Here is a 14,508-nt window from a genome sequence, read left to right as displayed (position 1 = left end):
TTGAAGCAAATATCATTAAAGGTCTTACTTACTCCAAGTGATCTTCTGTACATGGGGGGAGGGCGGGAGAAGGTAAATAGGTAAAAAAAAAATCAACCCTTTATTTGCTATTAATTCTGGCACGAAGCGATGGTTTAACACTCCCCCATCCCCCCCCCGCCCCAAGAATAGCGCGGAGGCTGAGGAAAGTGAGAGGAGAGGGGAGCTGCTCTTCTTTCGCAACCTGGCGGGGCAGAGAAGGTGAGGCCAAGCGGCCTCAGGTGCCATCCGGCGTCGCTTCTCGGCCCGAGCCCAGGTGCGTATGTAACAAAGCCTGTGGTGACGTGGTTGCCACCGCAGCGCCGGCTGCCTGGTAACCGGGTCCTGCCCCTTTAAGCCGCCGGAGGGCGGGACGGAGGCGAAGAAATCCTTTCCACCCCACCCTCCGGCCGGTTCCTCCGCCACTCCCGCGGGTCGCTGGGTCCCGGAGCCGTCGCCCTTTCCTTTTCCTCCTTTCGCGTGCTTACTCCCCATCCCATGCGGGCGGCGGCGGGGAAGGAGTCTCTGGTGGCTGCAGCAGCAGCAGCAGCAGCAGCAGAAGCGGCACCGGCTGGAGCGCAACCCCGAGCAGCCGGCTCCGGCTCTCCCTTCCCCGAACATGTCCCGTTGCTGCTGGCGCCGCTTCTGGTGAATCCGGCTGGGCGGCGGGGCTCTTGCCATCGCTGCTGCTCCGGCCGCCGCCGCCGCCGCCACCGGAGAGCTCGCCGTTCCGAGAGGCGCTCATGAGTACCGAGACGTCGTCCCGCGCGTCTGCGCACCTCCGCGCCCTTTTTAGGATGGAACCCAGCCCGCCTTTGGGCTCGGAGCAGCTGCTGGGCGCCTCCGAGTTCCTCAAAGGTGAGCGCGGGAGAGAGGCTGGGGTGGCGGTGGTAGCGGCGCGGCTCGTAATTTTCACTCTCCCGCCCCAGTTGTTGACTTCCGTGGTTTGCAAGCACCTGCCCGGCCGGGGATGGGCGCCGCAAGAAAGCTGTCCCGAAGGGATCCGTTGGGCTCGATCCCTGGAATCGCGTAAACTTTGGGGGGTGTGTGTGGGGGGGGGAAGAGTATTAGGCGCGGCGGCCGGGCTAAGTAAGCACGAAGCCTTCCCCCCCACGCCCCATCTCGGATGAGGAGAGAGGTGACGATCGCCTGGGATAGCCTGACCCGAGCGCTTTTCCTCGAGGACGATCCCTGAGGTGTTTTGATGTCTGCGATGAAATGGATCCCCAAGGCTTCCCGTTGAAGTTATAGTGGCCGGTTGGTGGCTTTATAAGGACGCTGTGAGCCGAGAAGTGAAGACCGGATCCTTCAGCAGCTCATCGCCTCTGATTTTTTGTGTGTCTCCCCCCTCCTGTATTTCAGACCGACTTTATTTTGCTACTTTGCGGAACAGACCCAAAAGCACAGTCAACACGCACTATTTCTGTACGGATGAGGAGTTTGTTTATGAAAAGTAAGTTTGTTCTTCCTTATTGCCCTCCCCACCCCATGCTTCTTCCGATAGCCCTGCTTTACTTTCGTTTTCTCATTAGAAACGTTTGTTTTAGTTCCTGCCGTCTCCAAGTGATTAGAAGAAGTAGGTCATGGGGGGCTTTTCTGTCTGTCTATCTATTTCTCTTTTTTTGCAGAGAGAGATCCTTTCAAATCATCCTAAATAACATATAAGACTGCATTGCCATTGTGTTTATAAAGTCCTAGAGCTATTTTTAAGACTAATTGCATTGCTCTGTAAACTCTTAATTAGAAAGTGGATGTTTCTCTTTTCTTTGCCCCAGGTTTATTTTTTATTTATTTTATTTTTTTTTGCAAAAGGGACGCTACTTTTCAGGGATGTTATGTTTGAACGGTTGGTCTGTGATTTAAAATACAGTACTTTTCAGACATTTATCTGCTCATCTTCTTAACTTCATCTACCCTGAAGTTTAGGAAAAACAAAATGTTACAGTTGCACAGTATTATGCAGTTATTCTTCATGTCTCGGTAGTTTGCATTAGGCGCACTTTAGATTAAAAAAATACTGCATGTGAAACTCACATTAGTAAAAGCAAAGTATGTTTGCATTCGATTTTATGGCATTATGACATTTACATTTGAATTTATGGCAACAAAACCTCTGCTGAATGAATGTTTATAACATCCTTGGTCATATGATTATTTGACAGAGACAGGAATGTGGTGTTTTTTTTCTTAACTTGTGAATTGTGATAGTCCTTTCTGGAACAAAAGCCAGTATCTTTTGAGATTATTTATGAAGGGGTTTAACAAAATTAGCTTTCTTTTTACAAGACTATTTAGATTGCCATGCTCCAAGGCCATTTTTCCAACTGGAAGCTCTCTTAATATGCAAAATATAGAGCAGGTGGAATGAGGGAAAGGATTTGAGGTAATGTTATTACTAATATAATAATAGTTTAAAACTGGTCCCCAGCACTATATTAAATCTTACTGGATGGAAAAGAATGTAATGATCAGAGGCTCATAGTCTTTCAATCATCTGAAATGTTTAACATTCATCTTCAGTACAGTTTAAAATCCATTTATTTACATGAAATTAAGTTGCATTGACTTAAATGGGATTTACTTCTACCATGTTTCTCATATAATAAGGCTGGGTCTTATTTTTTTTTTTTGAGCCCCGAAAAAATGGCTAGGCTGTCTTTTCGGGGGTGACTTAATTCCCCCCCCCTTGCATCTTCGGGCAGGCGGTGACGGCTTGGATGTTGACCTCGGCGTTGGTGGGGCACTTCGGATTGGGGACAACGCAGGCAGCACCATATCCAGGTGTGCAACAAAAGTACTTCCTAATGGCAAGCCCCCCCACCATTCCCCCCCATTTCACATGTTTTAATATAGGCCTTAATTTGGGGGGAGGGGCTTAATTTCATTTCATGCCTATAAAACATGCTGGGACTTCCTATTGGGGGAGGCCGTATTGTTGGAGAAACAGGGTAGATTGATAGGTTTATTCCTATAAAATAATACAACCTAACTAGAAACAAACATGATTGTACTCTTGGGTTACTCCCATGAATTAATGAAGTATTATAGAAAGATTTATCCTTGAGTTATTTAGTGTTTTATATGTACCGTAGACTTTGCCTTGTATTTCTCAGAATTGGCCAGAGCTCCAAGATTGCACAACAGACTAGTTTGTTAAATATCCTTGCTTGTGAAAGATACAGTGCATGCTTTTGCCTAATCCATATTATGATTTAGCCGAGAGGTAAACAAGGTCAGGTAAAACTCCTTGGGACTTCCTGTGCAGTTCTAAAAAGTGAACACTTGCATGTTTGTTCATTGGAGTTTAAAAGTAAATGTATAATTTACTTGTATGTAAATTAAATGTAAATTTAATTATTTAATTTTACACATTTCTGTTTAGATGTTAATTCAGATAAAACATGGAATCTTTTTTTAATATACTCCTAAGCTAGCTATGTGATTTTTAAAAATTGTTGTGCAATAGCTAGCATAATATCAAGCAAGTTCTTTATTCAAAAGTTTATTTAAGTCTGATATAATTTCCCTTGACAAGAATTTTTAGTCTGTTTTAATCTAAATATGGTTGGATGTGCCATCCACACACCTATATATCAAAACTCATTGGCAAACTGGAAAAAAAACTAAGATGTAGCATCAATAAAAACAAAACCCCTCAATATATCTGAGAAATAATACTTGTTGCTAATAGATAGCATGTTTAAAGGTTTGGATGAAAGTTTTACATGCTAATGAAAACTCAGAGCTTTTTTTGTAGATTAAGTACCTGAAGCATGCCTAGCATGTTAATTTTGATTGGTTACTATTTCAGAATGTTTAGGTATTGGTGCTACAACTTTCTAAATTCAATATTTTTTTGTCTACATTAAATCTGAGTTCCATTGCTTTGTTGTATTTGAGGGAGTTGTGAGAAAGTTATCGAAATGATTAACAAGTATGGCAATTAAAACGTGATATTAAATATTTATAGAAAAGAGAGAATAGAAACATTTACAAGTTTTATACTTATTATAATTACTAATTTAAATTAATAAGAGCATTTGAATCTTCTCATTGAACTACACCACTGAACTTTGATTGCAAATTGTTGAACTACAGTGAGATGATTTTCTGTTTTTTATTGAAGTCAAGCCTAAAACAAGCAAGCTGAGCATTTGCTAAGGTTAATGCACTATTTTAATCCTGAAAAGGTGACATCATTTTATCATTAGTCTGTCCTCCATGCCTCTTGAATTTCATGTAGTCATCACAAAAAAAGTTGCTCCCTGGCCATATTATGAAACAATTAGAGCCTGGTGTATTTTTTGTTAAGAATGTCATTTTTATGGCATATAAATAAAGTGTCCTTTATTCTGATCCTTCAGTGTTTCACACTCTTCCATCTTTTCTTTCTTTCTTTCTTTCTTTCTTTCTTTCTTTCTTTCTTTCTTTCTTTCTTTCTTTCTTTCTTTCTTTCTTTCTTTCTTTCTTTCTTTCTTTTCAGCAACTTCACTTCTTTCTTCACTTCCTATTTCATATGATTGCTTAACACCTCCTGGAGAAATAATTGTATTTGAAGCTTGAAGTTAATGGGTTATGTTGAAGCCAAGGATTATTTCAGTTCCTCCTTGCTTTTAAATCTCTCACCACTACCATTTCTGTAGTACTCAGTTCTTTCAACAGCTGTAGTTAACTGTGCTCTGCTTGGCACTCTACTTTCTAACAGCAGTTACTGATTTTTTTCCTTACTATAACTGAAGATTTTACTTAGTTCTCTACTTTGTAATTTTTCTATTGTTGCATTTTAGCAGCCAGAATAACATACAGCAAACCTGCTTTTTCTTCTGTTGCTTCTTCTATAGCCAATTGCTCTTTTTCAGTTTTCTCCTCTTCTGCTGTTATTTTACAGGCCCTTTATTTAATTTCATTGACAACAGTAATTTTTTTAAAAAATCTTCAATTAGACAGGCCTTCAGTTTTAATTTTTCATAGTACTTGGTTTTGTGATTTTTATTCTCTAACAAACCTAGTTCTCCTGGATTAATAATTGCTCTTCATGTGGTCCTTTCTTTGCCATACTTTAACACATTATCACCAAGTTTATTGACTTTTTAAAAAAAGGTATGCACAGCCTTTTTAAAATTATTTGTTTTGAGTCTGCCAAATATAAATGGTGACTATCTACTAATTCACAACTTGCTATTTTTAACAGAGATATGGGTTACAAATACCCAAACAGCCATAAGGCAGCAGTACAGATTTCTGTATCTCTTTGCTATCCCTTCATGGTGTTCTACTCATGTGGATTCTCTATTAATGCTGTTATCAGTGATTGCATGTCCTTAATAATGTTAAAATGACATCGATGGATTTGAGAATAAAATTGCTTCATCAAAAAACTGAATTTTGAATGTATTGGACTCCTTAAGAATGCATTCAAAAGGATAGAAGTTTTTCTTTTGGCCATACAAAAAACTTTTCAAGAACATTGATACATATGGTATGGTAATATCTTGTAGTTTTCTGGAATCAGTCTTTTAAAGTGCACAGGTAGATTATATGGGAAAACCTCTCAATATTAAAGATAATGTGATGTTGAATGTACACCCATTTATTTACACCCATTTATTTAGTGACCTTTCAAAGTTACAGTGATTCTGAAAAAAGTGACATAACTGATCCTCGTATTTACAACTGTTGCAGCATCCCCATGGTCACATGATCAAAATTTGGGCACTTGTCAATTGGCCTGTATCTACAACAGTTGCAGCATTCCAGGATCATGTGATCACAATTTGTGACCTTCCCACCTGGCTTCCAATCAGCAAAGACAATGTGGAAAGCCGGATTTGTTTAATGACTACATGTTTTACTTCACTGCAATGATTTACTTAACAATCATGGCAAAAAAAAGGTTGTAAAAATCCAGCATAACTCGTTTAACAACCACCTTGCTTAGCAGTGGAAAATCTGGCTCCAGTTATTGTAAGTGGAGGATTACCTATATATCAAAACTTTGTCATCTGACTGTTTTTAAGGAATTGCAGTTATGCTGGGCATAGCGGGTGTCCAAAAGAATTATATTGAAAAATTAGAAAAGTGATACTACATCATTACAAATATTAAGTACTGACTTTTAGAAATGTGTAACTTTCCTCTTCTGGAAAAGACAATATTTTCTACTCGTCGAAGAATGACTATGGAGATTCTCAGTCATTCAGGTCATGTTTGTCCCATAGGTGCTTTTTCAAAAGGCAACTGGACTTTGTTTTTGCTTGAAGACATTTCGCTTCTCATCCAAGAAGTTTCTTCAGTTCTTCAGTTCAAAACTGTAGAAGCTTCTTGGATGAGAAACAAAATGTCTTCAAGTAAAAACAAAGTCCAGTTGCCTTTTGAAAAAGCACCTGTGAGATACTCAGGATGAAGCAATATGATCTTTGGCATAGATTTTATGTTATAGTATACAATGATATTGTTAGGTATATTTTTATCCGATTGTAATATAGATATATTACAGAAAAAATCTAGTGGCAATCTGTATTTTTGCAACTTTGATACAGTAGCTTCTTAATTCTATCATTGTCTTAGAATGCTGTCTTTGGCCTTAGCTAATTATTGAAGTTAATTCCAAAGGACAACCAGATATTGTAAGCCTGTTCTGCTTTTGGTTGCAAACATATACAAGTTTTTTTTTCCTGAAATACATTCAATGTGATTTGAAATATTTCTTTAAGTTTATTTATTGAAATTAACCCTCAAATCCGTCGATATTTCTGGATTTTTGTTAAACAAATGTTTATATATTCTGTGATATTTGAAGTTTTCTCAGGCCCTTTTTAACTCTTTCCAATTCTTACCTCACCCCTCCTTTTTTCTTCAGGCTTTTCAGCAAGGTCAGAATTTGGATCTTGTGATCATCCTTGCACACTGTTGTGGTGTACATATGCCAAAATCAGAGTGGTATAAACCGTTTATTTTGAGGGGAGACAAGTATTCAGTCACTGCCAGTACCCCAAAATGGATAAATTTGTGGCTTAGTGTCAGTCTTGATGTATCACTTATTTGCTCCAACTGAACATTTGAAATATGTTAGATATGTGGTGTGGTTTTACAGAGCCTTCTATGGGTTTGTGGAATTTGATGCAAAATATAACACAAACTCTTGTGAGTTTTCCCTTCTTATAAAGAAAGCAATTAAACCAGTATTTACGTTAACTTTTCATCACCTTCCTTTGCAAGAGTTATTTCCAGCTGGATAGTTACATTCCGTTCTTTGCTTCTTCTTTCGTCTGCCCACATGCCTGATTATCACAGTGGCTTGAACTGCTTTAAAGCAAATTGTTTTTCCACTGAAAATATTTGCAAACTGTTGTTTACCTTAACATTTGCCCTAAGAGAGAGAGGGGGGAGAGAGGGGGAGGGAGAGGGAGAGAAAGAGAGAGAGATGTAAGAAGCTAAACACACCAGACAATGTGTCTGGTAGAACTTGGTCTTTCCTATCTTGCTTCAGTCTTTCACAGAGATCTTTTGAAAAAAGTAAAAAAGGACCCATAGTGCTACTTTATTTATTTATTTATTTATTTATTTTATTTTATTTATTTTGGTCAATTGCTTACAAGATAATAGGTATAAGTAAAAACATAGTTATGAATACATGGATACATATAAGAAAAATTAAAAAAATAAAAGAAACAATAGGACAGGGAGGTAGGCACGTTGGTGTGCTTATGCACGCCCCCTACAGACCTCTTAGGAAAGGGGTGAGATAATAGTAGACAGTCTAAGGTTAAAGTTTTTGGGGTTTGGGGAAGAAACCACAGAGTCAGGTAGAGTATTCCAGACATTGACCACTCTGTTGCTGAAGTCATATTTCCTGCAATCAAGTTTGGTGCGATTAACTTTGAGTTGGTATCTATTGTTTGCTCTTGTGTTGTTATGGTTGAAGCTGAAGTATTCATTGATGGGTAGGACATTGCAATGTATGATTTTATATACTAAACTTATATCAGACCAAAGGCAGCATAGTTCTAGATTTTCTAGGTCTAGAATTTCGAGTCTAGTGGCATAAGGTATTCTGCAATGAGTAATAGGAGTGGAGAGCTCTTCTTGTGAAATATTTCTGGACTTTCTCAGCTGTGTTAATATCAGATACGTAATGTGGGTTCCAGACTGATGAGCTGTATTCGAGTATTGGTTTAGCAAATGTTTTGTATCCTCTAGTTATTAGTGTAATATTACCAGAGAAAAAGCTACGTAAGATTAGGTTAACAACTCTTAACGCCTAAAGTGGGCTTTAGCACTTAGATCATTAGAGATGAGTACTCCAAGATCCTTGACAGAGTTTGGATCATCAACAAGGTCTTGACTATTCAGCCTGTATTTTATTTTCTGATTTTTTTCCCCAATATGTAGGACAGAGCATTTATTTGTTGAGATTTGAAATTGCCATTTGCTTGACCATTCTGATACATAGTCAAGGTCTTTTTGAAGGGTAGCAGTATTGTCTGTGGTGTTGAATAGCTTTACATCATCAATGAAGAGAACGCAGTTGCTCTTAATATGATCACAGAGGTCATTTATGTAGAGTATGAAAAGAGTTGGTCCTAGAACACTGCCTTGAGGGACACCATTGTTGACAGGAACAGAATTTGATAGGACGCTCCCAAGTTTGACCATTTGTTGTCTGTTTGACAGGAATGCTTCTATCTAGTTATGCAGGTGTCCAGAGATAATGTAAGATTTTAGTTTTAGGAGTAGTTTGTCGTGTACCACTGAATCAAAGGCTTTATAGAAGTCTATGTAGATTGTGTCTATTGCTTTGCCCTGATCAAGTTGTGTAGTCTATATGTTTTTGCAGTGTAAGAGTTGCAGATTACATGATAGTTTTTTCCTAAAACCAAATTGTTTATTAGAAAGTAGGTTGTTTGTTTCTAAGTGGAGGATGATGGATTGGTTAATAATTGATTCCATGATTTTACAGGTGACGCAGCATAAAGAGATTGGTCTGTAATTTTCAAGTAGGCTGGGGTCTCCCTTTTTGAAGATGGGGATGACCGTGGCTTGTGACCATAGTTTTGGCAAGGAGCTGGTCCTGAAAGATTTTTCAAAGATTATGCTTAGAAGTTCGGCTATGGCAGTGGAGAGCTTTTTTCAGAAGTAGGCACATATTCTGCTCGGTCCAACAGATAGAGATGGTTTTAGATTGCATAGTGCTTTTTCAACATTGTCTTCTGTAAAATCGATATGTGTTATCATTGTAGTTGTCTGTGGCTCAACTAGGAAATATTGGGCATGATCCATTGCTGTTTACAAATACTGAGCCAAAGAATGTATTAAAGAGGTTGGCTTTAATAGTGTTGCCTTTGCAGTCTTTATCATTAGGTCCTTTCAGGGGTGGGATGGACCTTGATTCTTTTAGTTTGTTGTTTACAAAATTGTAGAAAGTGGAATTGGTGCATAAAAGTTTTTCTTCTTGTTTAATGTGATAATTGGTGCATTCAGTTTTTATCTGGTGGCATAAATTTTTGTATCAGCTTTTGAAGTTGGCAACATGACCAGATTTGTTTTTCCGCCAAAGTGATTTATTTTTGGATTGAAACTTCCTTATTGTTATGGGTAATTTGTTTTTTCTGGTTTTGGGAGTTGTTAATGGTACATATAGTTTGATGACTCTTTTGACTTCAAATAAAAATATGTTGTAATGGTCTTCTACAGTATTGCATCCAGTGAATAGAAATTGCCAATCAAGGGATGAGAGATCGTTGTTTATAAGATCATAGTTGCCTTTTTTGAAGTTATAATTGGGGATTCCGTCATTGTGATGATTTTTGTGTGGACGTATGTTGAGACAAAAGTCTATCATGTTGTGGTCACTGTTGGAAAAGGGTTCTTTAATTTGTATTCCGTAAATTGAATTCAAACTATTGCAGAAAATGAGATCGAGGCAGTTGTTAAGTCTAGTGTTGTTGGTTACTAGTTGTTCTAGTCCCAGATTTGTTACTGCATTGTAGAAGGTTGCATGTGTGGGTTCAGTTGTACATTCATTAAGGGTCCAGTTAATATGAGGTAAATTGAAGTCACCAAGAAAGATAAAAGTGTGTGGGCAGGATGCTGCCCATGTTAGTAGTGTATTTAGCTTGTTTGCATGTTCGATGTCATAATCAGGGGCTCTGTAACATAGTAAGAACCGAAATGTGATATTTAAGGACAGTTCACAGACATGGTCTCAGGAATAGCAAGCTCTTGGGTAACTTGGATGTTTTTTAGATGTAGGGACTTTTTATAGAAGATAGTAACACCACCTCCTCTACGGATTTCACGATCTGATCGGTAAACATGATAGTCTATTACTGTGGTAATGGAGTCAGGGAGAGATGCGTTGAGCCATGTTTCACAGACAAATATAATGTTGAATTTAGCCATATTTAGTAAGAGGAGAAATTCAGGTATTTTATTTACAAGGCTTCTTGCATTGAGTAGCTTGCATTTAAGGCCAGTTGTGGTTGGAATAGAGGTAGTTAGGGGTGTGCGTGCCTAGTTTTGAGTGATGTTGGATTGGATGGGGTGGGGTTGGATGCTTCCTCTTTGGATCTTTGTTCGGTCTTCTCCAAGTTCCCCCCAGGTCCACTCAAAAGACTTCAGTTTCCCCTTGAACCAACGTGTAGTTGTTGCTGCCCATTTTAGGTCCACTAGCCATCTTTATTCTTTTACTAAAATCAACAATTGTCTATACTGTCCAGATTCATCTTGGGCCACCATCTCTCCAACCTTTTCCAGTTCTCCCTTCCTAACAGACCTTTTGTTTTGTAAACCTTTGTCTTCTTTACCAGGTCAACAGCAGTCTCCTCAGCCCCTATTTTCTATGCAAAATCTTCCTGTGGAGATAACCATGCTATTTCCTCCACTCTGACGTTTGTTCTGTTGACTGAAAGAGAACAATGTCTGTTTAAGATGCTTGTATGGATACATAATAGACTGCTGAGGTTACCATAGGTAGGCATTCTTCTAGTTTTGTCAGAGGACAAGTCAATCTTGTACGATTAAAATTTATTCAACCATAGATAGTGTTACACCAAAATTGTGTGCTCGATTACAAATAACTGATTGCCTTCTCTCAAGGGGATAGTCAACCAGCTAGCTATTCTTGAGAGCCCTTCAAGAAAATACACTATTAGATATTATTTTCTGCCCCCAGGATCTTGTAATCAGTAGCAAACTGCCTTTATTGGTGACACATTGCTACAGCTTTTAAAGCAAATAGCAGTTTAGTCATAGTTATCAGTGAATTCTTGTTATATTTCATTAAAGTAATCTTGTGCTACATACAGTATTATGAAAATGAAGCCTCTACTTTCAATTATTTTCTTATATTTTTTAGTTTTTCATCCCACCCTTGTTACCTTATAAATACCTCAAAGTGGCAAACATACATAATACTTCCTCCTCCTCCAATTTTCCTCACAACAACAACCCTGAGAAGTAAGTTGGGCTGAGAGAGAGTGACTGGCCCAAAGTCACCAGCTAGCCTTCATTTCAAGGGAAGATATTTTTTTGTCCCCAATGGCATTAGATAATCTCAAATTCTACTGCTTGGGGAAAAACATTTTTTAGTCCCTCTGTGAATGTTTCACACTCTTTTTAGTCACTGTGTTTTACAGGTAATCCTTGATTTATGGCCACATCTGTGACAGGAATATGAGTCGTGGCCAATTTTATGACCTTTTTTGTCATGGTCATTAAGCAAATCATGCAGTCATCTAGCAAATCCAGCTTCTGTCATTGACTTTGCTTGTCTGAAGCCTCTTGGAAAGGTCACAAATGGCGATCAGGTGACAGTGGGATTCTGCAATCATCATAAAAACATGCGAATTGCCAAGCACCAGAATTTTTATCATGTGACCGTGGGAAAGATGCCATAGTCATAAGTTTGAGGAACAGTTGTAAGTCACATTTCTCGGTGTGTAACTGAATGGTTATTAAATGAACAGTCATAAGGTTACCACTACTTGTCTGAATGAAAGATGGCTAGTTATTCAAAGATGGCTAGTTATTCAAGCATTGCTACTTCAACCCAGTAAATTTTAATATTCATATATCTTGTATATTTTCAAACTGTGATCTCTTGAGAATGGCATGCAGTATTATCAACATTATGATAACTAGGCTTGAGTGGGATTATTAATTTTGCAGTGTTAAATTTCCTTCCTGGCATAGTATACTATAATTTTTGAAAGAATCTACCAGGTGTAGATTCCCTATAATTATGCTTATCTTTTGCTTGATGTATATCACATTGCACTCACTAGTCACTAGAAATTTCAGTTTCATTTTACTTCCAAGCAGGCAACTTTAGAGAAAACAGTTCTTCAGGGCTTTTTCTGCCACTCTGATTTTATCATGCTGAATAATTTGATGTATCTACACATAGGACTATTTTATTAGTTACTCTTAAATATATATCATATATGTAACACTTAAGAGATTTTACTTTATTTAGTGAAATAATTATTTAGCTTTATCAATTTAGATTACCTTACCAGAGTATGTGCACTATCTTTGTAAACCAGCTTTTAAAACATATGCCATTTTATCACATTTTGTTATGATTGTTTAAATTCATGGTAAAGATTTTTTCAAGACTCCATACTTATAAATCCCTATTCTCAGTGCTGAGGTTTACTGGTTTAATACTTTTAATACTTAAAATTATTTCACATTCAAGAAAATTTTCTATTTTAAATTACAGCAATTTTCTGAACATACTATTGAACTACTTTACGTTTCTAAGTAATTTATTTGTTTCTATCCTGATTAGATCCTATATATGATTTGGGTTTGAATAAATCACCTTCTTTAGAGGCGCTGATCTAATTGGAGATTACAGTTGATCTGTACTTCTGCTCACAGCAGGATTAAAATGGAATAGAGATTTAGCCTAATCCACCATTCCACTGTGAACTTGGAAGGTTTTGCATATCAGAGACTGTCTATATGTACGGTATCATTTCCAGAAGAGTGGTCATGTAAGTTGTTGCAACAAAAATAAAAAGCTGAAATGCCTGAAAATTGTTATGACATGACCTTTCAAGCACAGTCATCAGTTTCATCTGTTGCACAGTACTCTGTACAAAAGCTTCATGACACTTTTGTATTATATTGATATCTGAGGCCTTTCAACAATGGAATCATCTCAATTGTCAGAGCAACTAAAAGAGAATGAGACAAATGAGTGGTTGCAAACATAAAAAATAAGTGGAGCTTCGATCCCACCATTGCTGCTGCCATCTTGCCCTTTTTTTTTTTTAACCCTAACCTAACATGGACATTTAAGGAACACACAGATAGCCCTTGACTTACAATGATAATTGAGCCCAGAATTTGGGTTGTAAGTCATTACAATCATTAATCAAGTCACCTCAGTAGTTAAGAAAATTGTGACATTAAGCAAACCACATGGTTGTTAAGCAAATCCAGCCACATCTAACAAGCACTTTTTGGCTGCATTCTACTGTAAAAAAAAAAGAAGCAAAAAACATAGCAGATCTTGGTGACATGACTCTGTGACACTGCAGCTGACCTGGTTGCGACCTGGTTGCCAGTGCCTACAATCATGTGACCACATAGGAAGGTGTGCAGCAGTCATAATTTCAAAGAACAGCTTGTAAGAAGCTTTTTTGAAGACTATCATAATTTCAAATGGTCGTTAGGCAACCAGTTGCTATTATCTTTCTTTTCTCTTCTTAGATTCATAAATATTACAGTAAAACTATGTTGTATATTTGATTTATAATTTTATTGGATTTATTGGAGTTTATTAATATAAAGTGGGGTCACATTCAGTACTCTAGGTGTCTATTTTTATACTGGACTCATCCAAAATTTTTGTTCTGGATACATTAGAACTATGAGTTATTATTTCTGGGTCAGAATTTCTGATATACCCTAAATTATTGAAGCAAACTCACTTGTAGAGATTAGGGAGTTTGTTCATTTGTTGCACAAACAACAAACTTCCATTGCAAAGTTATTCTATGAATGTACTGTAGTTTTAATTATCTGATCATTAAGTATCTGTGGGCTCCTCCTTATCATTTCCTAGGCAGCTTCCTTTCAACTCATCCCTCAAGGTCATTCCTCCATAAGGTTATAATTTATGAACAAGATTTGCTTTAATACAGACATGTGCACATTTAACTGTAAAACTTTGGTTTTCTAGATCAAGGGCCACCAACCTTGGCAACTCTAAGACTTGTGGACTTTAACTCCCAGAATTCCTCAGCTCAGCAAAGTTGGCTGAGGAATTCTGGGAATTGAAGTCCACAAGTCTTAAAGTTGCCAAGGTTGGAGACTCCTGTTTTAGATTATATAAGACTGATACTATTTTTATTATTACATACACTTTTATCACTGTGTTATTTAAATAGTTAGATCCTTTGTCTTTAAGGTTATTTTCAAAGATTGAATGTCAAATCAAGTTTATGCTACTATGCTTTTAGTGATAATTTGAATCTT

At 37.7% G+C, this 14,508-nt stretch overlaps 1 protein-coding gene across 4 annotated transcripts in view; it reads left to right on the top strand.

The window, feature by feature from the left end:
• Positions 1–399: 399 nt before the first annotated feature.
• Positions 400–14,508, top strand: part of CDC14A (cell division cycle 14A) — an 85,117-nt gene continuing 71,008 nt past the window's right edge. For 3 of the 4 annotated variants that reach the window (XM_026671796.2, XM_026671795.2, XM_087960736.1), the window contains exons 1-2: positions 401–876; positions 1,381–1,471. In XM_026671796.2, coding sequence (XP_026527581.1) covers positions 762–876; positions 1,381–1,471 — 206 coding nt within the window. In that variant the 5' untranslated portion in view covers positions 401–761. Of the gene's footprint in view, positions 877–1,380; positions 1,472–14,508 lie in introns of all 4 variants that reach the window. The other variant, XM_026671794.2, reaches the window with a different exon arrangement.

This window comes from Notechis scutatus, chromosome 3 (genome assembly GCF_049901735.1).
Source record: "Notechis scutatus isolate UNSWTSFEM ecotype Mainland chromosome 3, rNotScu1.2, whole genome shotgun sequence".
In the NCBI taxonomy this organism is placed as follows: Eukaryota; Metazoa; Chordata; class Lepidosauria; order Squamata; family Elapidae; genus Notechis; species Notechis scutatus.
The sequence above is the reverse complement of the archived record's forward strand: the minus strand, read 5'-3'. Positions and strand labels throughout refer to the sequence as shown.